The 27,413-nt window shown below is 47.4% G+C and overlaps 1 protein-coding gene across 1 annotated transcript in view; it reads left to right on the forward strand.

Annotated features, from left to right (window-relative positions):
* Positions 1–27,205, forward strand: part of kdm5a (lysine demethylase 5A) — a 47,152-nt gene extending 19,947 nt beyond the window's left edge. Inside the window, exons 7-27 of the mRNA XM_079623264.1 lie at positions 6–100; positions 6,730–6,888; positions 7,098–7,217; positions 7,302–7,460; positions 11,228–11,409; positions 11,792–11,954; positions 12,031–12,150; positions 12,235–12,429; positions 14,100–14,281; positions 14,387–14,511; positions 14,875–15,028; positions 15,518–15,641; positions 15,733–16,088; positions 17,779–17,917; positions 18,020–18,199; positions 20,843–21,547; positions 21,615–21,743; positions 21,912–22,056; positions 22,224–22,444; positions 23,706–24,107; positions 26,414–27,205. Of these exons, the coding sequence (XP_079479390.1) occupies positions 6–100; positions 6,730–6,888; positions 7,098–7,217; positions 7,302–7,460; positions 11,228–11,409; positions 11,792–11,954; positions 12,031–12,150; positions 12,235–12,429; positions 14,100–14,281; positions 14,387–14,511; positions 14,875–15,028; positions 15,518–15,641; positions 15,733–16,088; positions 17,779–17,917; positions 18,020–18,199; positions 20,843–21,547; positions 21,615–21,743; positions 21,912–22,056; positions 22,224–22,444; positions 23,706–24,107; positions 26,414–26,602 (4,244 nt within the window). The 3' untranslated portion in view covers positions 26,603–27,205. The remainder of the gene's footprint in view (positions 1–5; positions 101–6,729; positions 6,889–7,097; positions 7,218–7,301; positions 7,461–11,227; positions 11,410–11,791; positions 11,955–12,030; positions 12,151–12,234; positions 12,430–14,099; positions 14,282–14,386; positions 14,512–14,874; positions 15,029–15,517; positions 15,642–15,732; positions 16,089–17,778; positions 17,918–18,019; positions 18,200–20,842; positions 21,548–21,614; positions 21,744–21,911; positions 22,057–22,223; positions 22,445–23,705; positions 24,108–26,413) is intronic.
* Positions 27,206–27,413: the final 208 nt, after the last annotated feature.

Genomic DNA, 27,413 nt, shown 5'->3' on the forward strand with positions numbered 1-27,413 from the left:
TCCAGATGATGATGGCTTCCTCAGGAAACAGAAGCACATGAAGGCTCAGGCGTTCGCTTTTAAAATGCGTCCACGCAAGGAGGTGCTGGAGGTCAATTATGTGAGTATGAGTTATGATCCATTGGATATTGTTTTATTAGTTGTACTTATTTTGACTTGTTTCAGCAGCAGCAGTGCTTTAAAGGAAATTAATGTACAGGAAACTTGTGATGTCTGACTCGGTTCCACAGATGGTTCTTTCAGACCATTTGTTTCAATGAACAATGATATTTATATCATTTTATTCTATCAAAACATGCTGATAAACCAATATGTGGGCGCTTTTTGCTGGTTCAGGGCTCTACAGTGCGACCATTTCAAGAATAGCAATAGAAGTTAAAAACTACAACTCCCAAATGCCCTTACACGTATGATACGTGTCAACAGTGGCGTCTCGCACTGCGGTTGGTTGCTTTTAATGCCAGTCAACCAAGCTGCGCGAAAGTTTAGAGACGACTGTGGTGTCTACATTGTCGGGATGAAGAGTATCACATTTTACTTTAAAGGTTCTGTCTCAAATGAGGCAGAACAGAGTAGCTTCGAACAAAAAGAACAAGACGTTGAACAAGAACAAGATGTTGGTGCTGTTGTTCCTTGTAAGAAGCAGAAAATATCAGTGACTGGTAACATTGTATGTTTTTTTTACATCGCTTATAAAAAGCTGGTGCGGCAGTGTGCACTTCACTTTCACTTTTAAATTAGCGTCAATTCATCCTTCGCAGGGAGTTTGATTGACATGCGATCTGACCAATCAAAATCCACCATTTTTGTCCGACAAAGTAGTCAGGAGAGTTAGTAGATTAACGTCGGTGGATTTGAACGTGGCTGAACTGAGGCAATCTGTCAAGACACATTAAAGAGCCACAAAACTGTAGGCCTGTTTATTGTTTAATTTTCTTTGACGGACCAAATTTGAAAGTTGAGACTTTGTTTCATATTGAATATTACCGGCTCAGTCCTGTCTGTCAGCGCGTTGTCAGTGTCCTCTATTTTTCACTGCTTGAGATCATGGGTTGAATCCGAAATCGCCCCCTAAACCCTCATTCACTAAGTGAGGCCTATTCCCTACGTTAGTCCACTAATACTGTTCACTGGAAGGAGTGAATGAAAACGAGTGAGCAAATTCGGGCAGCCGTTGAGCGTACATAAGCTGTACACTTGTTAATGCAGTGCGATGTGGGATTGAATAAGTGCACTCAATAACGTCCACTAAAAATGTCTGTCTCCTCAAATATCTACCTATTTGAGGGTATAGGGGGCAATTTCGGATTCAGCCGCAGTGTGTGGCGTGAGAGCGGCATGGCTTGTCTGACATAGCAACAGTAACTAATGGCTTGAATGGTGGGTTTGTTATTCTTAATGAAAAACAAAACAGTACAATGGCAAACGCTTATATTAAACCTAGAATGTTTATTAACAAAACGAATAAGAATACACCACGCTATATAAAATAACACATATAGGTAGACTTACACAACGTTTATATAAAAATATGAAATCAGTGCCAACTGTGGAACCAAAGAAATACGCACGGTATCATTCTTATAAAATAAATTAACAAATGAATTACAAAAGAACCAAATAAAAACAGCTAAAAGTCAACAAAAGGCTTCTCAAAATTAAAAGAAAAAGAAAATGGAAGCTATAAATGGGCACTTTGTTCACCGAGTCCAACACATCCTCGTCTTCCATGTGATGTTGAGAGCAAGATCTCGATCTCGTCCTCTGCTCTACATCCTCTCAAGCGTCTTTTGCTTCGAGCCCCAACAGTTGCACAGTCCTCATGGGAGAAAAAACAACATTATTATCAATAATCATTTAAAAAGTGCATAGGATGTGGTAGCTATTATACATTTTATTCATACATCTAAGAAAAAAAGGCATAAAACATTCAATTTGTTTAGTATTTATTATAAATGCTCTTAAATAATTTAAAATGTGTCTCAAGAACGAAAAAACCCTTTCTATTGAAGCTGTTCCTCGGAGCAGGAAACATTTGGTGATTCCGCTTGCCTACGCTCTAATGCTAGCGTTTTATAATTATTATATACATTTACTTTATTTATCATCTCTTTTTTATTCTATTGTGTTTTATTAATACTTGATGCTTTTGTCTCCAAACTATAGTCGTTTTATATATAGAAGACTTAATAATAAAGTTGTCGTCACCAGCGAATGCTCTAGGAGAGCAGGATCAGCTTGGGCCTTTTGCAGCCCCCTTCTCCTTCTCCAGCTGTGAGAGAGCATGCCGTTTATTGTGCGACAAACAGCCAGGGCACGGTCTTCCTCCGTCTTCTCAATAGAGCTGGACACCGCTAGGTTCAGGTTGTGCCTAAAGCAGCTTAACCAGGCCCAGCCTAGTCTCAGCCTCAGACGTCACGCCCACGGAACGTTGGCTAAACGTCATATGCATATGGTACACTTAACTGGAAACACTTCAGGAATGTCGAAGTCGTCATCTGATTAGTTGAATTTTATCGTATTTCCGGGGGGCGCGAGTGTCGCGTTTATTTTCGGTCCGCCGGGAAACAAAGCACAGAAGTGTGATTGTGGAAGAAAAACTGTTGTGTTTACATGAGTGACAATGAGCATTTATCAAGATCAGCTAAACGTAGAATTCTCAAAAGTATGCGAGGTTCACGGCATAGACTCTTTAAGAGATGTCCAGGAGTTTTGTTTGAGGCACTTAGTGGAGACTTGTTGCACGCCGGTCTGTTGTTGTGGGGACATTTCCACACCCCGAAACGTGACGCTGAACGAAACGAACTGTAATTGGTTGTTTAGACTAGGCTCAGCCTAACTTGCGAATGGCTGTCCTTATGTTGATAGCACTGTCAGTCGTGAGGCAAGACACTCTGTCTTCCTCTAATCCCCATCATTCACAGCCTCCTGCAAGCATCTGCCACGGTAACGGCAGTGTGGTCCTCAGGCAGAAAACTTGTCTTCAGGCATTTTGACACCAGTGCCCATTCTGTGTCAATAAAATGGAAAGTCAGTGAAATGTAAGGTGTCATTTTTGATGAGGTGTCACTCCGGTTCACTCGAGGTCACTCAGGTCCCTCCGGGTCACTCCAGGACAGGTCACTCCGGTTCACTCCAGGTCACTCAGGTCACTCATGGACAGGTCACTCAGGTCCCTCCAGGTCACTCAGGTCCCTTCAGGTCACTCCAGGACAGGTCACTCAGGTCCCTCCAGGTCACTCAGGTCACTCATGGACAGGTCACTCCGGTTCACTCCAGGTCACTCAGGTCCCTCCAGGTCACTCCGGGTCACTCCAGGACACTCAGGTCACTCCGTGTCACTCCAGGACAGGTCACTCCAGTCCGGGTCACTCCAGTCCAGGTCACTCCAGTCCGGGTCACTCCAGTCCAGGTCACTCCAGTCCAGGTCACTCCAGGTCACTCAGGTCACTCCAGGTCACTCAGGTCCCTCCAGGTCACTCCGGGTCACTCCAGGTCACTCAGGTCACTCCAGGACAGGTCACTCCAGTCCGGGTCACTCCAGTCCAGGTCACTCCAGGTCACTCCGTGTCACTCCAGGACAGGTCACTCCAGTCCGGGTCACTCCAGTCCAGGTCACTCCAGTCCAGGTCACTCCGGGTCACTCCAGGACAGATCACTCAGGTCACTCCAGGACAGGTCACTCCAGGACAGGTCACTCCAGGACAGGTCACTCAGGTCACTCCAGGACAGGTCACTCCAGGACAGGTCACTCAGGTCACTCCAGGACAGGTCACTCCAGGACAGGTCACTCAGGTCACTCCAGGACAGGTCACTCCAGGACAGGTCACTCAAGGACAGGTCACTCCGGTTCACTCCAGGTCACTCAGGTCACTCCAGGTCACTCCAGGTCACTCTGGGTTCCTCCAGGTCACTCTGGGTTCCTCCAGGTCACTCAGGTCCCTCCGGGTCACTCTGGACACGGTTGTAGGCGCGTGGGACAGCTGTTTTGGAGAAATATCCACGCCCGGCTGTTCATACCGGCTGTCCAGTGTGGTTATGAGTTCTGTAAACGAAAGACACCATTTCTTTGCAGATTTCATTCGCTCCACCTTGCACTGTCCTCTTATATTTGGCACATCGCGCAAACGCATGACTTCTAGACGGCTGTACCTGGGTGTCTGGCTTCTGCAGTCGAGTGTTTGCAGCGGGGCCCAGTTTGGCAGCCTCATTCTTGTGGTGCGCTTGAAGGTGTGTGTGAGACGTGTTTCCTCCGGATGCTGCCACCTTCATCACGCAAAGTTTGCAGATTGCCTCATTGACATATTTGCCTATTTGCATTTGGGTTGAATCCAAAATATTGCCAAACAGGAGCTTTTGCTTTGCGTTTAGAAACTAAATCTGTCTGTCATCTTCAGATCTTGAAAATCAGCCCGCCTCACTCTCGTCAGGTGATAAATCAAACCTGACTCCTGCAACTGTCATTTGGCGCACGCTGAATTCTTAACTAAACGAACCAAATGGGATAATAAATCAGTTTAATAAATTAGTACTGTCAATCTATTCAAATTTAACTAAGTAATCGCACATTATTTCCTGTGATTAATATTTTAACATATATTTTTAATAGGGATGCACCGATTGATCGGCTGGTGATCGGAATCGGCCGATTTTCAAGTGATCGGCCGTAATCGGTGACCGGCCGATCACTCTGACCAATGCCGATTTTTAAAACCGGTCAAAGAGAAGCGCGCGAGCTTCAAGCAGGAACGTCGCGTGAGCAGCAGTGAATCGCGGGTTTCGGCGCCGAGACTTTTGTAGCAGCTGCTGTGACGCTGTACTACAAACGCTTCCAGTAATACTCCGGCGGCTGCAGCTGCTGTGATGATGCATTTACGCTGACGCGCCACTCACAGTCGTTCACGCGCCTCTCACGTTTGCCATGTGAAACTGTCGTTCAACTGGCCAGCCCCTTGTCTGTGCAGGTACAGAACTACCTGTCAGAGGCGCCCATTGGCAGAAGTGAAAATGCATTGATCTACTGGAAGATCAACAAAGATAGTTTCCCTGCACTTGCTCCACTTGCCCGAGCTTACCTCTCTGCACCTTGTACACGCGTCGACAGTGAGCGCTTGTTTGGCCTGGCTGGACATGTGGCAGATTACAGAAACAGACTATCTGGGGACAAAACAGAAATGCTTCTGTTCGCGAAGAAAAACCTGCCATTGATGTACAAGTGATTGCAATAGGCCTGTGTGTGTGTTAGAAATATATTTATACTACAAGGCTATTGGCTATTTATTTTATTTTTGTAATTTTTATATTATTTTATTGCCATTACCTATTTTCCCTGTTTTTATACAGATGTGTGTGTTAGAAATATATTTATACTACAAGGCTATTGGCTATATATTATTTTATTGCCATTACCTATTTTTCCCTGTTTTTATACAGAAGTTTAGTTTGCTAAATACATCTTGTGAAAAGTATTGGATGTGAAAAGAAGGAAATGTTTTTTTTTTCATAACACACTTCACTTTAATGTGTGTGAATTTCCCACACCGGGAGTAATTATTTGTTTGAATGTTCTATATTCTATGCAAAATGTTTTATTAAAGAAAACATAGACAAAAAACATTTGTGTGTGTTGTAAAGTGGTTAGAAAAAATTAAATCGGAATCGGCTAAAATCGGTATCGGCAGGTCAAACTTGATGAAAAATCGGAAATCGGAATCGGCCTAGAAAATTGAAATCGGTGCATCTCTAATTTTTTATATATTTTAAGTTTTTCATATATTTTATAATGTAATAACTTAATAGTTAATCTCCAAATGAATGTAGAAACAACATGAGGACAGTAAATTATAAATACTCGTTTAATGGCATCTTCTTCTAAATGAAGGCCAGTGTCACTGATACTAGCAACTGCTAGGCTACTGATGATGACATATGAAACTGGTGTACAACATTACAGTGTAATTGAAGGCAACATTATAAATGTTGTTGTGCAATAGACTGAAATAAGTGTAGAAATAAAACGAATTCAAAATATGAATAAAACTAAATACAAAATATAAATAACACTCCAGGTCTCCACACCAGTCCCGTAACTGAAAACTATGAAAGCCGTGTGACCGGTAAAAAAGTAATAGATTACAGAAGTGATTCCCTCTGATTTTCTGTGTAATACAGTTTGAGTTCTCGCATGCGCTTAGGGATCGTGTGAATTGCACGTATAAAATGAAGTTAACGAACAGCCTCGATGCATCAGGAAACGCCACAGGGCGCTAAATTTCACTGTGCTTCATGAAGTGTTTTTCTTTAGCGTGAATTACTGCGTAATTGCGTTAAATATTTTTAAGGCTTTAAACTTTGTTTTTGCGGTGCTGCGGTGGGCAAGCGATGTAACCGGTGGTGTGACTGAACACACTATCGTAGCAAGCCTAATATCAACCCTGCGTACGACAACGACGTCAGATGTGTAGAAATGATAGCCCAGATCTGTGTGAAATGTATGTGTTTGTGTTTTCTGAGGACAGCCAGTGTAATTGGTTTGTTTTGCTTATGTGTTTTGTGTTGTTTATTTGGCGGGAACATCTGCTGGATGAGTGTGTAATGGATCCGCCGGAGGGCAGCAGCGCTACGGTCTCGTTGGTCAGAGCAGCTCTCCTGTGAAACATGCTTCTTCAGACCCCAGCACTTGTGTGTGTGTGTGACACTGAGCTCTCTCCTGTGTGCGTGTGTGTGCAGATCGACCTGTACATGTGCATGGCGTGTGGGCGGGGCGACGAGGAGGACCGCCTCCTGCTGTGTGACGGCTGTGACGACAGCTACCACACCTTCTGCCTGATCCCGCCGCTGCAGGACGTGCCCAAAGGAGACTGGCGCTGCCCCAAATGTGTGGCGGAGGTACTGCACACACACACACACACACACACACAGTGATGATGTGCTCACACACACAGGAGTGCAGCAAGCCTTGGGAGGCGTTCGGCTTCGAGCAGGCCGTGCACGAGTACACACACACACACACACACACACACACACACACACACACACACACACACACACACACACACACACACACACTGATGATGATGATGTGCTCACACACACAGGAGTGCAGCAAGCCTCGGGAGGCGTTCGGCTTTGAGCAGGCCGTGCGCGAGTACACACTCCAGAGCTTCGGCGAGATGGCCGACCACTTCAAGTCCGACTACTTCAACATGCCCGTTCACGTAAGAGTCGCACCTGCAGGCTTCTCGAGCTCCACAGCGGGCTCAGACTCAGAGAGTGTGTGTGTGTGTGTGTGTGTGTCTCAGATGGTGCCGACGGAGCTGGTGGAGAAGGAGTTCTGGCGTCTGGTCAGCAGCATCGAGGAGGACGTGATCGTGGAGTACGGCGCTGACATCAGCTCCAAGGACGTGGGCAGCGGATTCCCAGTGCGGGACGGCAAGAGGAAGCTCATCGGCGACGAGGACGTAAGACTTACTGTCCTCATCATTCTCTTACTTTATTACAGGTCAACGTCAGTTATTTGTGATTGTGTTTGTGCAGTATAATTTCCTTTAATTGTGATGTGAGCAGTGTTGAGGAACGTTACACTTTACAGATCCACGCTCTGTCGGCTCTTGTGCTAAATACTTGTGGTCCTCCATTTGTTCCAATTTCACTTCTCTTATAACAATGAACGGTCTCTGCTTCTAATAAACTAGACTACTACTACTACTACTACTACTACTACTACTACTACTTCATGTGTATTCAACTTAGTGACGATGCAAGCTGCCTCTAAAAACATCAACGAAGAAGAAGATGATCAACAAAGCCTTTGCCTTGATTAGTTGGAGACACTTAATATTCAACAATAATATTGATCTCCTGCATTGACACCATTATATATGAACTTGGAGTTGGAAAAAGTTGGAGGATGACATCACTTTTTCTCCAGAGCGGCTATATATATATATAATTAATAACTTTTTACAACAGAAATGAACCAGAAATTAGCAACAGCAGTGCTCAATGTACATACCAACATAACAACTTGCCCTGAGTTGTCATAACAACTTGCCCTGAGCATGTATGTCAAACCGGTCCCCTTTAAAAGGGTCATCGGATGCCCATTTTCCACAAGTTGGTTTGATTCTTTGGGGTCTTCATGTAAAGTTTGTAACATACTTTGGTTAAAATTCCTCAATGGTTGTGTAAAACAACACCTTTTACCTCCTCAAAAACAGCTCTGTTCACAGCGACCCGTTTCGGGGCATGTCTCTTTAAATTATAATGAGCAACAACTTGCGGGGACATTACAACTTGCGGGGACATTACAACTGGCGGGGACACTATACTGTCAAAGAGCGCCGTCCTTTGAATGAGACGTTAAACCGAGATCCTGACTCTCTGTGAGTCCTTCGAGGAGTAGGGGTGTAGGGGTGTAATGAGGGGATGATGAGGAGGCCGTGGGGCAAATTTGGCCAGGATGCCGCTATATAAATGTAACGAATTATTATTATTATTTATAAGCATCCAAAAGCTAGGCCTTCAAGTACAGCGGGCAAATCCCAAGCCGACACGCTTGTGCGTAGTGCAGGCCTCAGCCTTAGAGTGCCACGAAGAAAACAAGTAATTAGAGGATCTCTCCCTAAGGATGCACCACCCAGAGGAGTGTGGTAAGCAGATATAGCCGCCACATGCACAGTTAAGGTGGAAGGAGATAATACAGCAGAGAAACGTTCCTGCAAAAGTTCCAGCACTTAACCCATAATACAGTTCACTGGGTCCAACTGACATTCTCTACACCAAGAAGAGAATAGTCTTCACTTCAGTGCATACAGTCTTCTCGTGAAGGGAGCTCTGGACTGGAGTTTGGTCTTAAGTACCTCGTTTCCACAACTCCGGGCGAGGCTGATAAATCGGGCCCCCTGCTTGGGACAATAGGTCCCTCCTGATCGAAATCTCCATCGGAGAGCCGGCGAGAAGGGACACCAGGTCCGAAAACCACACTCGGGCCGGCCAGAACGGGGCTACTAGTAACAGAAGGGACCTTCCAAGGGGAGCTGGATATGTGAGGAAGAACCACTTTGTACAGTGAGTTGTCTCTGAAGATGGAAATAGGTCGACTTGTGCTTGACCGAATTTCTCCCATAGCAGCTTCACCGCCTCAACAGGATATCCGCTCCCTGATTTTGATTCTCAGGGATATATTCTACCCTGAGAGACAGGTATTTCCCTTGGGCCCATAGGAGGATCTGATGCAGGTGGTCACCGGTCATAGGTGACGTGACCTCAGACCCCCCTGATGGTTGATTTAAGAGACCACCAATGTGGTCCGTGTGGACAAGCACATGGTGACCCCTCAGGTCTGGGAGGAAGTGTTTGAGTGCTCAAAACACCGCCATTATTTCTAGCCGATTTATGTGCCAAGAAAGTAGATGGTCCTGTCACAGACCTTGTCATGATCGCCCCCCAACCTGTGAGAGAAGCATTTGTCGTTAGCGTTACGCGACGACAAGAAGCCCCCATCCTTGGGCGAGGAACCAAGGTTTGTTCCACATGACTAAGGCACGTAGGCATCGCCACATAACCTTGATCATGAGAAACGAATTTCCCCTCTGAGAAAACCCCTTGGTCCTGAGCCACCACTGCCGGGTCTCGTGTACAGAAGGCCAAAAGTTTTTATGTTGGACACAGTTGCCATAAGACCCAACAGTCTTTGAAACCTTCACAGTGAGTGACTGGCCTAGTTTTACCTCATTTACGGCTGAGAGAATCGATGATTTACGAGCAGGGGATAGTTGTGCCTGCAGCGTTGTCGAATCCCAGAGTACGCCTAGAAAAGTGGTCCTCTGAGCTGGAAGGAGCACACTCTTCTTGGCGTTGAGCCTCAACCCCAACTTGCTTAAGTGAGACAGAACGACATCTCCATGCTAAACCGCCATCTGCTCGGTTTCAGCTAGAATCAACCAGTCATCGATATAATTCAACATGCGAATACCCTGGACTCTCATAGGAACCAGAGCTGCATCCACACAATTGTGTGGGAAAGTGCGGGGTGATAATCCTATGCCGAAGGGAAGATCCCGATACTGGCACGCTTCACCACCGAAAGTGAACCTCAGGATCTTCCTGTTATGAGGATGGATGGCTACATGGAAGTATGCGTCCTTCAAATCTATCATGACAAACCAGTCCTCGGACTGAATCTGTGACTCGATCTGTTTGAGTGTAAGCATCTTGAACTTGAGTTTTAGAACCATGCGGTTTAGTTGATGTAGGTCTAGAATAGGACGCAACCCTCTATCCTTCTCTGGAACGATGAAGTAACGGCTGTAAAACCCTGACTCCCTGCTGGATGGAAGAACCCTTTCTATAGCTCCTTTCACAGAAGAATCTGCTCCATCTCCAGAGCCTGCTTGGGGTCCACCACCGTAGGGAGGATGAACCTTCTTCTTTGTCGAAGCCTTCTTGGATATAATGACAGTCCTTAGATAGATCCTGCCTGTCTCTTGGTAGGCTTCGACTGCCAGACCTCCCTGATCGTGGAGGAGCCAGAGTGGCGACGCTGTGTTTTTGCTGCATTCTGTGCTGCGAGGAGCTCGAGGAGGACCATAGACTGGCGAGGAAGAAACTTCTGAAACGCTGCTGCTTGTTTCTTCGCCTCCTGAAACCTCTCGACAACCGTGTTGACCGAGTAGCCAAAGAGGCCAGAAGGCTAGAGCGGAGCGTCCATTAAAACAGAGCTATCTTTGTCTTTCATGTCGGATAGGTTTGACCAGAGATGCCTCTCCGTGGCCACCGGGCTGCCGTAGATCGGCCTACTGATTTGGCCGTCTCCTTGGTGGCCCGAAGAGACAAATCTGTAGCGCGACGCAACTCTCGAATTGTGTCAGTGCTAACTTCCTCACTCTCATCCAGGACCCTTAGCGGGCTGATGTGCTTGCAGTATAGACAGACCTGCTGCCGAATCGCTTCACCCACCAGCGCTGATGTAGCTTTAAGAGGCTTGGTGGGTACACTTCACCAGTAAAAACAATAAATCTGAAGTCATTTTTGCTCGTGGTTTCACTGAATCATTGAAGGTCAGCAGCAGCAAGACATTGGTCAATAAATTGAGATTAAATGCACAAAAAAAATAAAAATTTAAGTTTGCGTAGTATTCTGATTTAGCATTTCACTGATTTCTTCATTTTGAGGAATACTGAATCTATTTTGTCCCTCTTCATGTGTTGCGTATGAATGTGTGCAGGAATATGCGAACTCGGGCTGGAACCTGAACAACCTGCCGGTGCTGGAGCAGTCGGTGCTGACGCACATCAGCGGAGACATCAGCGGCATGAAGCTGCCCTGGCTGTACGTGGGGATGTGCTTCTCCTCCTTCTGCTGGCACATCGAGGACCACTGGAGCTACTCCATCAACTTCCTGCACTGGTGAGTGTGTGTGTGATTCAAGTCAAGTCACCTTCATTTATATAGCGCTTGTAACAATACATATTGTTACACAGCAGCTTTACAGAGATAACAGGAGATTACAGTAACAGAGAGTGTTTAGGCTTTACAGCAGCTCTAGAATAAAGTTATTGTCCAGCTAAAGCTAGTTTTGATTGATCATTAGTTATTAACTATGGGGTCGCTTGCACAACATCGTTCTAACAGAAAACCCTTAATGTGATCCGGCCGCTCATTTGCACAAAACAGTGTCTGGTGTCTCGAGAACGCTAACCTTGAAATAGCTTCCAAGATGCAAGTTTTGAAAAAGTGTGAAAAACTTCAGAACCGTGAGGTGGCACACTAATGTGTGTGTGTGTTTCAGGGGCGAGCCCAAGACGTGGTACGGGGTCCCAGCACACGCCGCAGAGCAGCTGGAGACGGTCATGAAGACAGTGGCCCCGGAGCTGTTCGACTCTCAGCCGGATCTCCTGCATCAGCTCGTCACCCTGATGAACCCCAACCTCCTGATGGAGCACGGCGTCCCGGTACTCCTCCACCCGTCCCCTCTGACAGAAGCTGCTGCGTCTGCCGCTGTGTAATCACCGTCTCACTGTCACACAGGTGTACCGGACCAACCAGTGCGCGGGAGAGTTCGTGGTCACCTTCCCCAGAGCCTATCACAGCGGCTTCAACCAGGGCTACAACTTTGCTGAAGCAGTGAACTTCTGCACTGCAGACTGGGTACGTCTCACACACCTGTCTACTCGCCGTGAAGCCTTGCCTGTGTGTGTGTGATGACCTGTGTGTGTGTGTGTGTGTGCGCAGCTGCCCGTCGGGAGGCAGTGTGTGGCGCATTACCGGCGCCTGCAGCGCTACTGCGTGTTCTCGCACGAGGAGCTGGTGTGCAAGATGGCCGCCGACCCCGAGAGCCTGGACGTGGAGCTGGCGGCGGCCGTGGTGCGAGAGCTCAGCGACATGATGGAGGAGGAGAGCCGGCTGAGAGACGGCGTGCAGGAGATGGTGAGAGACGCCAGGGTTGGGTAACACACTCCTCAACTCACACACCACGGGGAACATAACGCCACAATCAGGACCATTGTGCAATTTCTGAATAACATCAACATGACAAGAAGGCAAAGGGTAGTCACTTACATTTAGACATATGTGATGCGATCTGGGAAAACCCGTCGGATGTCGCGCTGGCACGTTTTCAGTAAGGTCCAAAAATAGATCGAATGTCAGTTTTTTGTCAAAATTGGGTTTTCATTAAATTATTATTCTATAACATCTTGTCTATCATCTCTGAATATATCTTAGGAAAATTCGCTAGTTTAGTGCAGAAAAATAGCGATTTATAGTGGCAAGCTGAAAAGACTGTCTTTCTCTTTAAGAACACGCACGGCGGAGCGGAGGTGAAAAAACACTTAACACTACAAAGACCGTTCACCTACCAAAATAAACCACATAGGCCTACCAGAAAGGTCCCGCCAGTCCTGTGTAAACTACAAGGGCACGAAAGTTTTTATTTATTTATTTTTATCCAACGTTATTGTGTGATGCGGAGCAGAGCACAAGAGAACAACGGAGTCTTAAATCGCTGCTTGCTCACAAGATCTTGCTCGCCTCTCAATCGTCCAATTTCAAAACGGTTTTCACAGGATGAATTTTGAGTTCATAAGTTTTCGAATGATACCTAATCTATGTTCATTACTAAAATAAGTAATATGGAAAAAAGGCAATAAAAAAAGAGCGCCAGTCGTCCCACTAGCAGGACGGGACAGTTTATTAAATCTGTTTTTCTCTAAATTCCGTTTCTGAAAATCATAGCAATCAGCCGACTTCAGATAACCACAACTTGTGTTACAGACAAACGATAAAAGAAATAAAAACAGATTTGGAAAGGGCTTGAAAACAGCTTTAATATGGTATCAAAACCTGTAATATGTCAAATTTTACCATGTGGTGGGTTTTCCCAGATCGCATCACATATTTGCTCCACCCAAAACCTTTTAAACAGAACATCTCCAGGCAACACACAGTAGTGGTGTTTCTTACTAAACGAATCAGCCACTTTAAACAAACTGCTTGAGTGAACGATTCAATCACTGAAAGCCTTGCTTCCGCTGGCCGGATTAGTCCCTGACCGTGAACAGGAACAGAAGTTACAGTATTTCTCCAGTAGATGGCGGCAAAGACTGTCAGTCAGTAGAGAAGAGTTTTACATAGAAAGGACTTGTGACGCGGAGAAGCAACGCACCTGATAAATGACTAGCGTGTCACGGGAAAACCCCTGACCTGTTAGAAGGACAAGATATGGCAGAGGACATTCAAACGGATTGTTTATTATGAGTATAGGACTGAGCTGAAGGGAAATGCTCTATCTCCTGTAAATGCAGGAACACTCGCTCACTCCATCTCTACTCTATAATCTTCAGTGAGAACACATGTTTACCTCACTAAGAGGTGTTGTGTAGTGATACACCGTTGAGTGAAGCGGTTTATCGTGAATAAAACACAGCTATTGACCAATCAGAATCAGGGACTGTAACTGACCGTATTATAATGCTGAACAACTGCTACTTTAATGACTGCATTACTGTGGGTGTACAAGAAGCTGTGAGTGACGTGATGATTGATCAGGTACGAGCTGCTGCTGTCACTGACCGGTGTGTGTGTCCTGGGTCCTGCAGGGGGTGCTGTCCTCGGAGCAGGAGGTGTTTGAGCTGCTGCCCGATGACGAGCGGCAGTGCTGGAAGTGTAAGACCACCTGCTTCCTGTCAGCGCTCACCTGTGTGTGCAGCCCTCAGCGCCTGGTGTGTCTGCGCCACGCCGCTCACCTGTGCAGCTGCCCCGCCAGAGACAAGTGCCTGCGGTGAGAGTCCGGCCCGCACACACACCTCACACCAGCGATGACCTGTGTGTGTGTGTGCTGCAGGAGCTCATGACCTGTGTGTGTGTGTGTGTGTGTGCGCTGCAGGTTCAGGTACCACCAGGACGAGTTCCCTGTGATGCTGTACGGGGTGAAGTCGCGAGCGCAGTGCTATGACACCTGGGCCAGGAGGGTCTCGGAGGCGCTGGCGGCCGACAGCCGGAGCAAGAAAGGTCAGACTCAACACCAGCGTTCAAGGACTCGCCGTCCGAACGAATCGTTTGAATAAATGACTCCATGACTCGCTCATTAAGACGGTCGCCTGCCGCCACCCACTGGCGCTTCAGTGTTATGTTTAAAAGTGGCATCCAACATTTGAAGCATATTTAATAAGATTAGGGGGGGGGGGGGGGGTATACAAATATGCAGATTTAAATATATCAAAGCTGATTGAATATTGCTTCAGAATAAATTATATTTACAACATAAAAATCAACAGTGTTTTTCCTGGTACGAGTGACTGCCAGATGAACGATCAGATGACAGGCTTGCTGTGGGTCACACACACACACACACGTGTCTCTGGTGCTCCACAGATCTGATCGAGCTGAAGGTGCTGATGGAGGACGCGGAGGACAGGAAGTACCCGGAGAACAACTTCCTGTTCCGCAGCCTGAGGGACACGGTGAAGGAGGCCGAGACCTGCTCGTCTGTGGCTCAGCTGCTGCTCAGCAACAAGCACAAGCACAGGTGTGTGTGTGTGTGTGTGTGTGTGTGTGTGCTCGTCTGTAGCTCAGCTGCTGCTCAGCAACAAGCACAAGCACAGGTGTGTGTGTGTGTGTGTGTGTGTGTGTGTGTGCTCGTCTGTAGCTCAGCTGCTGCTCAGCAACAAGCACAAGCACAGGTGTGTGTGTGTGTGTGTGTGTGCTCGTCTGTGGCTCAGCTGCTGCTCAGCAACAAGCACAAGCACAGGTGTGTGTGTGTGTGTGTGTGTGCTCGTCTGTAGCTCAGCTGCTGCTCAGCAACAAGCACAAGCACAGGTGTGTGTGTGTGTGTGTGTGTGTGTGTGTGTGTGTGTGTGTGTGTGTGTGTGTGTGTGTGTGTGTGTGTGTGTGTGTGTGTGTGTGTGTTGTGTGTGTGTGTGTGTGTGCTCGTCTGTGGCTCAGCTGCTGTCCGGTGTGATATACACATGTGTGCCCTCCCCATGATGAGTGTGTGTGTGTGTGTGTGTGTGTTCAGGAGGGAGCGTCCCGACAGCAGTGCACAGAAGGCCCGCAGCAAACTGACGGTGGAGGAGCTGAAGGTGTTTGTGGAGCAGCTGTACCGCCTGCCCTGCGTCATCAGCCAGGCCCGACAGGTCAAGGTGAGTCTGACCCCTGACCCCTGCAGAGGAGTCCACACTGACTGACACTCCTCACGCGCGCGTGTGTGTGTGTGTGCGTGTGCGCTCACAGGATCTGCTGGAGAGCGTGCAGGGCTTCCACGAGCGGGCGCAGGCGGCGCTGGCGGACCGCACGCCGGACTCCGGGAAGCTGGCGGCTCTGCTGGCTCTGGGCTCGGGGCTGGACCTGGAGCTGCCGGAGCTGCCGCGGCTGGAGCAGGAGCTAACGCAGGCGCGCTGGCTGGACGAGGTGCGGCTGACGATAGCGGAGCCGCCGCGCCTCACGCTGGAGCTGATGAAGCGGCTCATCGACTCCGGAGTGGGTCTGGCGCCGCACCACGCCGTGGAGAAGGCCATGGCCGAGCTGCAGGAGCTGCTGACGGTGTCCGAGCACTGGGAGGAGCGGGCGCGCGCCTGTCTGCAGGCCAGGTGACTCACACACACACACACACACACACACACACACTCTTCTTTCATCAGGGGTCACTGCACAAAGACTGATCTTCAGGGTTCATACAAGCTGCTTGGATTTGACTTTTTGAAATTTAAAGGTGACATATTATACCTCTTTTCACAAGATGTAACATAAATCTCTGGCGTCCCCACAATGTGTCTTTGAAATTTCAGCTCACAATACCAGATCATTTAATAGAGCTTGTCAAATTTGCCCCTTTTTGAGTGTGAGCAAAAACATGTGTGTCCCTTTAAATGCAAATGAGCTGCGGCTCCGCCTCTGTTCAGAAGAGGGCGGAGCTTCAGAAACTCCGGCAATAACAGAACTGGCCGATCTCACTCATCCAGAATCCCAGAGTAACCAGCAGTGAGCGCAGCCGTACGGAGAGACTCAGGGAGAGTTTCTGGATGTTAGTGGAGACATTATGGAGTTGTTGTGGAGTTACACTGATCATCTCATCATCATGTTGAACTCTTACACAAGTGTCCACAGTTCCTGAGGTGTTTATAAGACAGCGCTGACATGTTCTGGTCACTAGTGTTCAATGCTCGACCTCAGAACAGTTTCATGCTTTGCTGGATCTTCTGCCATCGCGTTACAACTGGTCTCTGTGTCGCTTGAGGAACCAAATGTCGGCTGGTGTGTGTGAACGTGCAGATTAAAACAGAAAGACAATATATGGGACATTAATCTTCAATTTTATTGATAAAACAATCTTTTCAAACTAAATTAACGCTGCAGCTCGTCTGATATAGATATAGAGACTTTTCGCATGGCTATGAGGGTGATATTGCTCATATAAATATCCAAGTATATGATACATCTTTCATTGTTCAGGTCAATCATATATTCATGGGAGAAAAAATCTTTTTTAATAAGGAAAGCGATATCTTTGTAGTAATAGTATCAATGGTTAAAGTTACCGCAGTCATTCCATCTGCTGCACTTTATTTGTACCATTTTGGCTTTTTTCGTTTATTTTTATTTATCCAATTACCTTTTTTAGAATTTTAAACATAATAAAGAAAGATATTGTTTGATAAGTGAAATCTCTGTAGTCCTTGAAAAAAAAGAAAAAGAAAAAGTAGTGCTTGGAAAGTCCTGGAGTTTGATTTGACAGTATCTGAATGAGGCCTGGATCTTCTTCAGTGTTTGTGTCCTGCTCTCCAGTGCAGATATCTGATCAACTGAACACAATTAAGTGAGTTTATAAGTCAATGAGTTATGACCATTTCCCTTTGAATAAAGTTGATTTGATTGAGCTTTATTGGCAGATATTTGGTCTTGTTTTAATCATAAACTAGCTTTATTTTGATCATTTAATCATAATATTATGATCTTGATTTAAGAATCTTTTGACAATTGCAATGAAACACAAGCAGTGTAGCGACTCAAGCTACTTTTTTAGTGCAATGAATTAAAAAGTAATGGATATCTGTTGGAAGTTGTGCTTTCAGACTCTGAAGTGACTCTCCCTAGACACATAGAGAACATATAGTGTTCCCTTCAATTTATTGTCTTTATTTGGTCTTAAAGTCCTGAATATACCTTGATAATCCTGCAGAACCTCTGACCTGTACAGTGGGCTTTGCTCTGGTCCCATCGGTCTCTGTCGAGTGTGTGTTGGTTCCCCCATGTGACGGTGGTGTCTCTGCTCTTCTGCAGGCCTCGCCACAGCCTGCTGACGCTGGAGAGCATCGTGACGGAGGCCAGGAACATCCCAGCACACCTGCCCAATGTTCTGGCCCTCAGAGACGCCCTGCTCAGAGCCAAGGAGTGGACGGCCCGAGTGGAGGCCATTCAGGTGACCGTGTGTCCCGCAGTGGCCTGGACATGCTACTTTACTCACACATGCTGACTCCGCTGTAGTTGTGGCCCGTCATATGACCCTTTTCTCCGTGAACAGACCGGCAGCAGCTACGCCTACCTGGAACAGCTGGAGGGTCTTCTGGCTCGAGGTCGCTCCGTCCCGGTGAGGCTGGAGGCGCTGCCACAGGTGGAGGCACAGGTGGGGTCGGCCCGAGCCTGGAGAGAGAGAACCGCTCGCACCTTCCTGAAGAAGAACTCCACACACACCCTACTGCAGGTGACACACACACAGCTTACTGAGAGAGAGAACCGCTCGCACCTTCCTGAACCCTCAGACCGATTTCAGAAACTCAGATTGATCTCAGAAACTCAGAAACCGATCTAGGAAGCCAATCTCAGAGACGGATCTCAGAAACCAAACTCAAAAACTGATCTTGGAAACCGATCTCAAACTCAGAAACAGATCTCAGAAGCCGATCTCAGAAACTCTGACCGATCTCAGAAACCGATCTCAGAAACTCAGAAACGGATCTTAGAAACCGATCTCAGAAACTCAGAAACCGATCTCAGAAGCTCAGAAACCGATCTCAGAAACTCAGAAACCGATCTCAGAAACTCAGAAACCGATCTCAGAAACTCAGAAACCGATCTCAGAAACTCAGAAACCGATCTCAGAAACCGATCTCAGAAACTCAGACGGATCTCAGAAACCGATCTCAGAAACTCAGGAACCGATCTCAGAAACTCAGACGGATCTCAGAAACCGATCTCAGAAACTCAGAAACCGATCTCAGAAACCGATCTCAGAAACTCAGACGGATCTCAGAAACCGATCTCAGAAACTCAGGAACCGATCTCAGAAACTCAGAAATCGATCTCAGAAACTCAAACGGATCTCAGAAACCGATCTCAGAAACTCAGAAACCGATCTCTGAAACTCAGACCGATCTCAGAGGCCGATCTCAGAAACTCAGACCGATCTCAGAAACCGATCTCAGAAACTCAGAAACGGATCTTAGAAACCGATCTCAGAAGCTCAGAAACCGATCTCAGAAGCTCAGAAACCGATCTCAGAAGCTCAGAAACCGATCTCAGAAACCGATCTCAGAAACTCAGAAACCAATCTCAGAAACCGATCTCAGAAACTCAGACCGATCTCAGAGGCCGATCTCAGAAACCCATCTTAGAAACTCAGAACCCGATCTCAGAAACTCAGAAACCGATCTCAGAAACTCAGAAACCGATCTTAGAAACCGATCTCAGAAACTCAGAAACCGATCTCAGAAACTCAGAAACCGATCTCAGAAACTCAGACCAATCTCAGAAACTCAGAAACCGATCTCAGAAACTCAGAAACCGATCTCAGAAACTCAGACCAATCTCAGAAACTCAGAAACCGATCTCAGAAACTCAAAAACCGATCTCAGAAACTCAGAAACCGATCTCAGAAACTCAGAAACCGATCTCAGAAACTCAAAAACCGATCTCAGAAACTCAGAAACCGATCTCAGAAACTCAGAAAGCGATCTCAGAAACTCAGAAAGCGATCTCAGAAACTCAGAAACCGATCTCAGAAACTCAAAAACCGATCTCAGAAACTCAGATCTCAGAAACTCAGAAACCGATCTCAGAAACTCAGATCTCAGAAACTCAGACCGATCTCAGAAACTCTGAAACCGATCTCAGAAACTCAGATCTCAGAAACTCAGACCGATCTCAGAAACTCAGAAACCGATCTCAGAAACTCAGACCGATCTCAGAAACTCAGAAACCGATCTCAGAAACTCAGAAACTCAGAAACCGATCTCAGAAACTCAGACCGATCTCAGAAACTCAGAAACCGATCTCAGAAACTCAGACCGATCTCAGAAACCGATCTCAGAAACTCAAAAACCGATCTCAGAAACTCAGAAACCGATCTCAGAAACTCAGACCGATCTCAGAAACCGATCTCAGAAACTCGGACCGATCTCAGAAACTCAGACCGATCTCAGAAACTCAGAACGATCTCAGAAACTCAGAACGATCTCAGAAACTCAGAAACCGATCTCAGAAACTCAGAAACCGATCTCAGAAACTCAGACCGATCTCAGAAACCGATCTCAGAAACTCAGAAACCGATCTCAGAAATTCAGACACCGACCTTAGAAACTCAGAAACCGATCTCAGAAACTCAGACCGATCTCAGAAACCGATCTCAGAAACTCAGAAACCGATCTCAGAAATTCAGACACCGACCTCAGAAACTCAAAAACCGATCTCAGAAACTCAGACCGATCTCAGAAATTCAGAAACCGATCTCAGAAACTCAGACCGATCTCAGAAACTCAGAAACCGATCTCAGAAATTCAGAAACCGACCTCAGAAACTCAGACTGATCTCAGAAATCGATCTCGGAAACTCAGGAACCAATCTCCTTCTGACGACAGACACATGCCTTCCGTGAGAAGTAATGCATATATGACGTGCTTTTTGTCTCGACCTCTTTCCGGCGCGGGTAAAACAATTATACTGCTGAAGGTGAGGTTCAATACAGATATCTTTATTAAATTACTTATAACAAATCAGTAATTTGACAACTTCTTGTGAGAAGTGATTTCACAAACAGCTCTATCATGTGCAAACCGCTTCAAATCACCACATTGCACCATAATCCAGTTGCACAGCGTATAACTAGCACATCTTTATAAGTCATGCCAATTTGACCATTCAACCGTTCAGCACTCTCTGAGAAACGGCGCTCATGCACACTTTCTGTCTTGAACACAGGATGTTAGCTAACTGCATGAAGAGGTGTGTGTTGTGAAGAGCGTTATAGAAATGAATGTTACGTTTTCTTCAGAAGTAGCTGCATGTTGAAGCTGTTGATGTTGATGAGTAAGGTGTTGATCTGCACTCACCTGCGCTCCAACTCTTGCAGGTGCTCAGCCCGCGTGTGGACGTCGGCGTGTACGGCTCCAGCAAGAGCAAGCGCAAGCGTGTGAAGGAGCTGCTGGAGAAGGAGCGCGCGGGCCTGGATCTGGAGGGAGCGAGCGACCCGGAGGAGGGCGTGGAGGAGGTGCGTGACCCCGCTGCCGTCGTGGCCGCCTTCAAGGCCCGTGAGCAGCAGGAAGTGCAGGCCATCCACTCGCTGCGCGCCGCCAACCTGGCCAAGATGGCCCTGCTGGAGCGCACGGAGGAGGCAAAGTTCTGCCTGTGCCGCAAGCCGGCCGGCGGCTTCATGCTGCAGTGCGAGCTGTGCAAGGACTGGTTCCACGGCGCCTGCGTACCCCTGCCCAAAGCCGGCTCGCAGAAGAGGCTGGCGGCCAGCAAGGAGGCCAAGTTCCTGTGCCCGCTGTGCCAGCGCTCGCGCCGGCCCCGGCTGGAGACCATCCTGGCGCTGCTGGTGTCTCTGCAGAAGCTGCCGGTGCGGCTGCCGGAGGGCGAGGCGCTGCAGTGCCTGACGGAGAGAGCCATGGGCTGGCAGGACCGCGCTCGACAGGCCCTGGCCACCGACGAGTTGTCCTCCGCCCTGGCCAAGCTCTCGGTGCTCAGCCAGCGCATGGTGGAGCTGGCCGCGCGCGAGAAGACCGAGAAGATCATCACCGCCGAGCTGCAGAAGGCGGCCGCCAACCCCGACCTGCAGGCAGGTGCCGTCACACGCCTCGTCTGAGCGCACGAGTGAGCCGGGACTAACTCTGTTTTGCTTACAGGGCCACATCCAGACCTTCCAGCAGGCCGGCTTCAGCAGGGCCACGTCTCCACGGCCCTCGGGGGACTACGATGATGAGGAGACCGACTCTGACGAGGACATCAGAGAGACCTACGGCTATGACGTCAAGGTACGTGATCAAGCTCACATCGCTAGTGCTCAAACCTCTAACACTCAGAGTTCAGAGTGGGATGAGTCCAGACATGAATGATTCCCCTAAACGAGTGTCTTGTTGAGGACGTTCATCTCACCGTGATGTGGTGCAGTTCCTCTGTCATCTCAGTGTTTCTCTCCTCAGGACTCGGGAGAGGTGAAGCCGTACTTGTTCTGCGACGAGGAGATCCCAGTGAAGTCTGAGGAGGTGGTGAGCCACATGTGGCCGACGACCCCGTCGTTCTGTGCTGAGCACGCATACTCCTCCGCCTCGAAGTCTGTTCCTCAGAGTGAGACTCCAGCACACACACACCTCCTGTTCTCCTCCTCAGACCCGGCCGGTTCCCGCAAGCAGCCGAGGAAGCCTAAACACACACACACACAGAGCTGATCTCCTGTTGTCCTCCTCAGACCTGACACACACACACATCTCCTGATCTCCTGTTGTCCTCCTCAGACCCGGCCGGCTCCCGCAAGCAGCCGAGGAAGACGCCGCTGGTTCCCCGTAGCCTGGAGCCCCCGGTGCTGGAGTTGTCCCCGCCGGCCACGCTGCAGCTGGAGGAGCTGATGATGGAGGGCGACCTGCTGGAGGTGTCGCTCGACGAGACCCAGCACATCTGGAGGATCCTGCAAGCCACGCACCCGCCCGCAGAGGACCGGTTCCTGCAGGCCATGGAGGTCAGAGACACCGCCTACTGGTGTTTACACTCACTCTGCTTCGGTCACTCACACTGACACTAATGTGACTGATAAAAGCCCTATACTGTTATTATTCTAATATAAGAATTTGACATAAAAGATGAGGCATACATCTAATGAGTTTTAAAAAATACCCTTGTATAGGTAACAATACCCCTGGAAATCAATTTAAGGTGACAAAAATTACTCCTTAATAAAACAGTTAATTTCTGTCAGTGCCGTGAACTGACCACTGCATAAAATATGAATAATATGAATGTCTTCATGAGTCAGCTGTCTAAACCAGCCATGGTACCAGCACAAAAACACACTCAGCTAAATATCATCTAATTATTATCAGCAAAGCTTTGGAAATATTGAGATATCATTTTTTGCAGTATTGCATTAATTTTTATTTCTTAATTTTTATTAAAAAGCCTTAAAGGTTGTATCAGCGATTTCAGGCCCAAACTTAAATGATCACATTCATCTAATCTTTCCTAACGATCCGCTAGCCGCCCCATAAGCAGGCCGTCAGAACACCGCGTCTCTGTAGGCAGCCGAGGCTCTGAGATCTGCACACAAAAACAATCGGTTTCACCAACCACTCAAAACCAAAATAAACAGTGTTCCAACCAATCACAGACAGGGGCTGTACTGGGTGTTGTGAGGTTCTGCGCTCGTGCACGGCTGCACGTGAAGTCGGAGCTGAAGAAGAAGCCAGAGTCTATCAACAAGAGAAATTGAACATGGCTGAGTCAATCAAGAGGAGGAGGAGGAGGAGGATTAGGGCGAGGGAATACCATCGTGTTTATTCCAAGACACGTTTAGTTGTCGGGAAGGCTTTTGAACGGTGGAAAGAAATTAAAGTAAAAAAAAAAACTTTTTTATTTTTACATCGGACCCCGAGGTTGCACTGTTTCTTCTGGACAGGTGAGTCGCTGCTAGTGCTGACTTGTTTGGATGTGAACTGTGTGTTAAAATATCCTTCTTGAAATAATATGAGCGAAGCTCGACTAAACTTGGGTAGCTCTAGCTAAGAAATGCGCGTGCATGATCGTTTTTTTTCACGATGCATGAAACGGGAGGGAGGAGCGAGCTAACGTGCTTTGTTTGGGATCTCGCTTCAAACACAAACAGAAGTGACGTCACCCACAATCGCTGATACAACCTTTAATTGTGTCTTTACAAAGAATGCAGTAAGCCAGTCAGCTTGTGAGAGGTTGAGGTGTTTGATCTGTGGTTCTCCTCCCTCCTGCAGCCCGAGGACTCAGCGCTGGACAAGCCCGTGAAGCTGAAGCTGAAGGACGTGGAGAAGAAGAGGAAGAGGAAGCTGGAGCGCGCGGAGCAGCAGCTGCTGATGGAGGCCCGGCCCAAGCCCAGGGTTCTGGAGCTCAAGCCCAGGAAGAAGAAGCTGAAGCTGAGCCCGGACCGGTCCCGCGAGCTGAAGGCGCTGGCCAAGCGGATCGCCAAGCAGGAGAAGGAGCGCAAGAGGAAGGAGAAGGCGGCCGCCCGGGAGGAGGCGTTGGAGAAGAAGACCCAGACCCAGACCCGCAAGATCCTGGACATTCCCTCCAAGTACGACTGGTCCGGAGCGGAGGACTCCAACGACGAGAACGCCGTGTGCTCCGCCAGCAGCTGCCAGAGGCCCTGCAGGGACAAGGTGAGTCTCCTACACCGTTCTCCACCTTCATTCACTCCGTTCTCCACCTTCATTCACTCTGTTCTCCACCTTCATTCACTCCGTTCTCCACCTTCATTCACTCCGTTCTCCACCTTCATTCACTCCGTTCTCCACCTTCATTCACTCCGTTCTCCACCTTCCACACATTCACTCTGAGCCACAGCGTTCTGCAGAGGCCCTGCAGGGACAAGGTGAGTCTCCTACACCGTTCTCCACCTTCATTCACTCTGTTCTCCACCTTCATTCACTCTGTTCTCCACCTTCATTCACTCTGTTCTCCACCTTCATTCACTCTGTTCTCCACCTTCATTCACTCTGTTCTCCACCTTCCACACATTCACTCTGAGCCACAGCGTTCTGCACAGGCCCTGCAGGGACAAGGTGAGTCTCCTACACCGTTCTCCACCTTCATTCACTCTGTTCTCCACCTTCATTCACTCTGTTCTCCACCTTCATTCACTCTGTTCTCCACCTTCCACACATTCACTCTGAGCCACAGCGTTCTGCACAGGCCCTGCAGGGACATGGTGAGTCTGAGCCAGATCACACTTTCACTCTGCAGCTGATCGGAAGGAAGGCTCATTCCAGTAATCTGGTGTTTACTGTCATAACAATTTTAATGACGATATAAATATAGTGCCATTCACCAGTTTTTGGCTACAAGTGATGCTGCATGCATTCTGGAGAGCCTCAGAAATACAAACACTGATCTAAAGTAAAACATACCTGTCATCAAATAGGCTCCTATAAAATACCAATTGCAGAAAAGAATATAAAACCAGTAAAAATCCAAACACTAGCCAGTAGTGGCGTTCCTATAAGCCAGGGAAAGGTTGTAAGATGTTCTTCACTCATAGTTTGGAATAAACAATGTCCCCACAGCGATATCCGTTTCTAAAGGCTTTGTCCATTTAATGAACTGTAAAGGCTATCTTGCAGAGTTTAAAGCAGGGGTTCTGTGGACCACCCGTCTCTTCCTGATATAACCTGTGTGTAGCAAATTAGCTCAAAAAGGGAATATATAATTCATAATTAATCATACTGGTTATGATCAATTATTATCTACATATTTTTAATTCCCCCAAAAATGGAATACAAAGCCCATGTATTTGTATCTATACATGGATAATTAATTACTACTAATTATAATCAATTATGAATATATAGATAGGCTAGATCAATTTTCAAAATCAACTTTAAAAAAAAAAGCTTGTACCTTAAGATCACACATTTAAGAGACTTTGTTAGGTGAGCAGCAAACAAAGACAATCAAGCATATAATAGGTTGTAATAAACGAAACTATGAATACGTACGACTACACTTAAACAAAGAATAATATGAATTCGTGGCAAACTTCAGACGGGCCAGTACATGTGCCCTCTGCAGCAGGGGGACCTTGCGGGCGCTGCAGGACTTCAATCTGTTGCGGCGTAGTGTGTTAACAATGGTCCGCTTGGTGACTGTGCCCCACTGCCTTGAGATCATTAACAAGCTCCTCCAGTGCAGTTCTGGGCTGACCCCTCACCTGTCACATGATCGTCCTTACCTCATGAGGAGAGATCTGGCATAGAGCCACAGGCCGAGGGCGATTCATTTCTCATTTTGTATTTCTGAATAATCCCACTCAAGTCTCCTCCTCCCCACGCTTCTTGCTGATGGTCTTGTAGCCCACTCACTCCAGCCGTGTGCAGGGCTCATCTGCTCCCTGACCTGTGACCGCTCTCCTGCCCATGTGGTGGAGAGGAAGATACAGATTCTGTGGACAGCTGTCGTTTATACACACAACGAGCTGACATTAGGAGTACTTTCTTAAAGTGACACATGAAGTGAGCACATGACCAATCTGTGGGAGGCAGAATTCTTGCTGGTTGGTAGGGGAACAAATTCTTATTTCACTCGATCAAATGCTAATCAATTTATAACCTTTATATAATGTGTTTTCTAATCAATTTTCTGTCTCTACCTATTAAAATAAACCTACCATAACAATCATAGACTCATTTCTTTGTAAGTGGGCAAACTTAAAGAATCAGTGAATGATGACTTCTATTTCTCACACAGAGCATGAGGAGTGACACTTTATTTTGATAGTATTCTTTAGGTATTGCTATGATACTTTGTAACTCCATGTCAACTAGCAGTCGTTAGTTAACAGACTGTTAGTAAACTCTTTAATTGTGATGCTCCTCAACATGTCCACACACTACTAACACCAGTCTTCTAATGCTGTGATGAGAGCTAGCAGAAAGTGGCGTAACTCATGTCCACTGCTGTGTGTGTTCAGGTGGACTGGGTCCAGTGCGACGGCGGCTGTGACGAGTGGTTTCATCAGGTGTGTGTGGGCGTGACGTGTGAGATGGCGGAGAATGAGGACTACATCTGCTCGACCTGCACGTTTAAAGCCTCCGGTGGTGCCGTGACCCTAGTGATGTCATCAGCAGTCCCCCAAACCAACCCTCAGGAGGCCAGTTAACCAACCACACACACACACACACACATTACACAGAAGACAGTTACCCCCCAAACACACACACAGAAGAACATCACTTCCTGTCTCTGCTAGCTTTAGCTGGTTGTTATTGTAGTCCTGGAGGATCCAGACTCTGCAGAATGAACATGGCTTAGGGAATCGTGTGCTTAACCCGAGTCCTCAGTCACAGCAGACATAGTGGACTTCCTGTTCGACCGGACCACACACACAAACACACACACACACAAACACACACACACACACACACAGGAGGATCAAGACTCTACAGAATAAACATGGCTTGGGGAATCGTGTGCTTAACCCGAGTCCTCAGTCACAGTAGACATAGTGGACTTCCTGTTTGACCGACCACACACACACACACACACGGTATGGAGGATCAAGACTACACAGAATGAACATGTGCTTTCCGGCTCCTGACCCGAGTCCAGTGGACTTCAGTTCGACCAGGTTTTCTGACTGAGGACGGGACATATGATGGTTGTATTTCATCTATTTATTCTGTAAATGAATTTTAGACAGTTGATGATGGGAAGGTGGATGGTGGATTCTCAGATTTTGTCAAATAAAGAAAGATGATTGATTAATGATGATGATACATGTCAAGTCTGTCACTGCTAAAAGAGCAAAAAGAAATGCTTCTATAATTTGAGCTCATTGATTCCTATGACCGAGCACGTGAACCGTAACCGCATGTGTACATCTGCAACATGCGCACGGTTCATCTGTGGACATAATACAGGGCTTTCTTGGCAGAAACGGTTCATCTGTGGACATATACAGGGCTTTCTGG

Source organism: Phoxinus phoxinus, assembly GCF_949152265.1.
Source record: "Phoxinus phoxinus genome assembly, chromosome: 9".
Classification (NCBI taxonomy): Eukaryota; Metazoa; Chordata; class Actinopteri; order Cypriniformes; family Leuciscidae; genus Phoxinus; species Phoxinus phoxinus.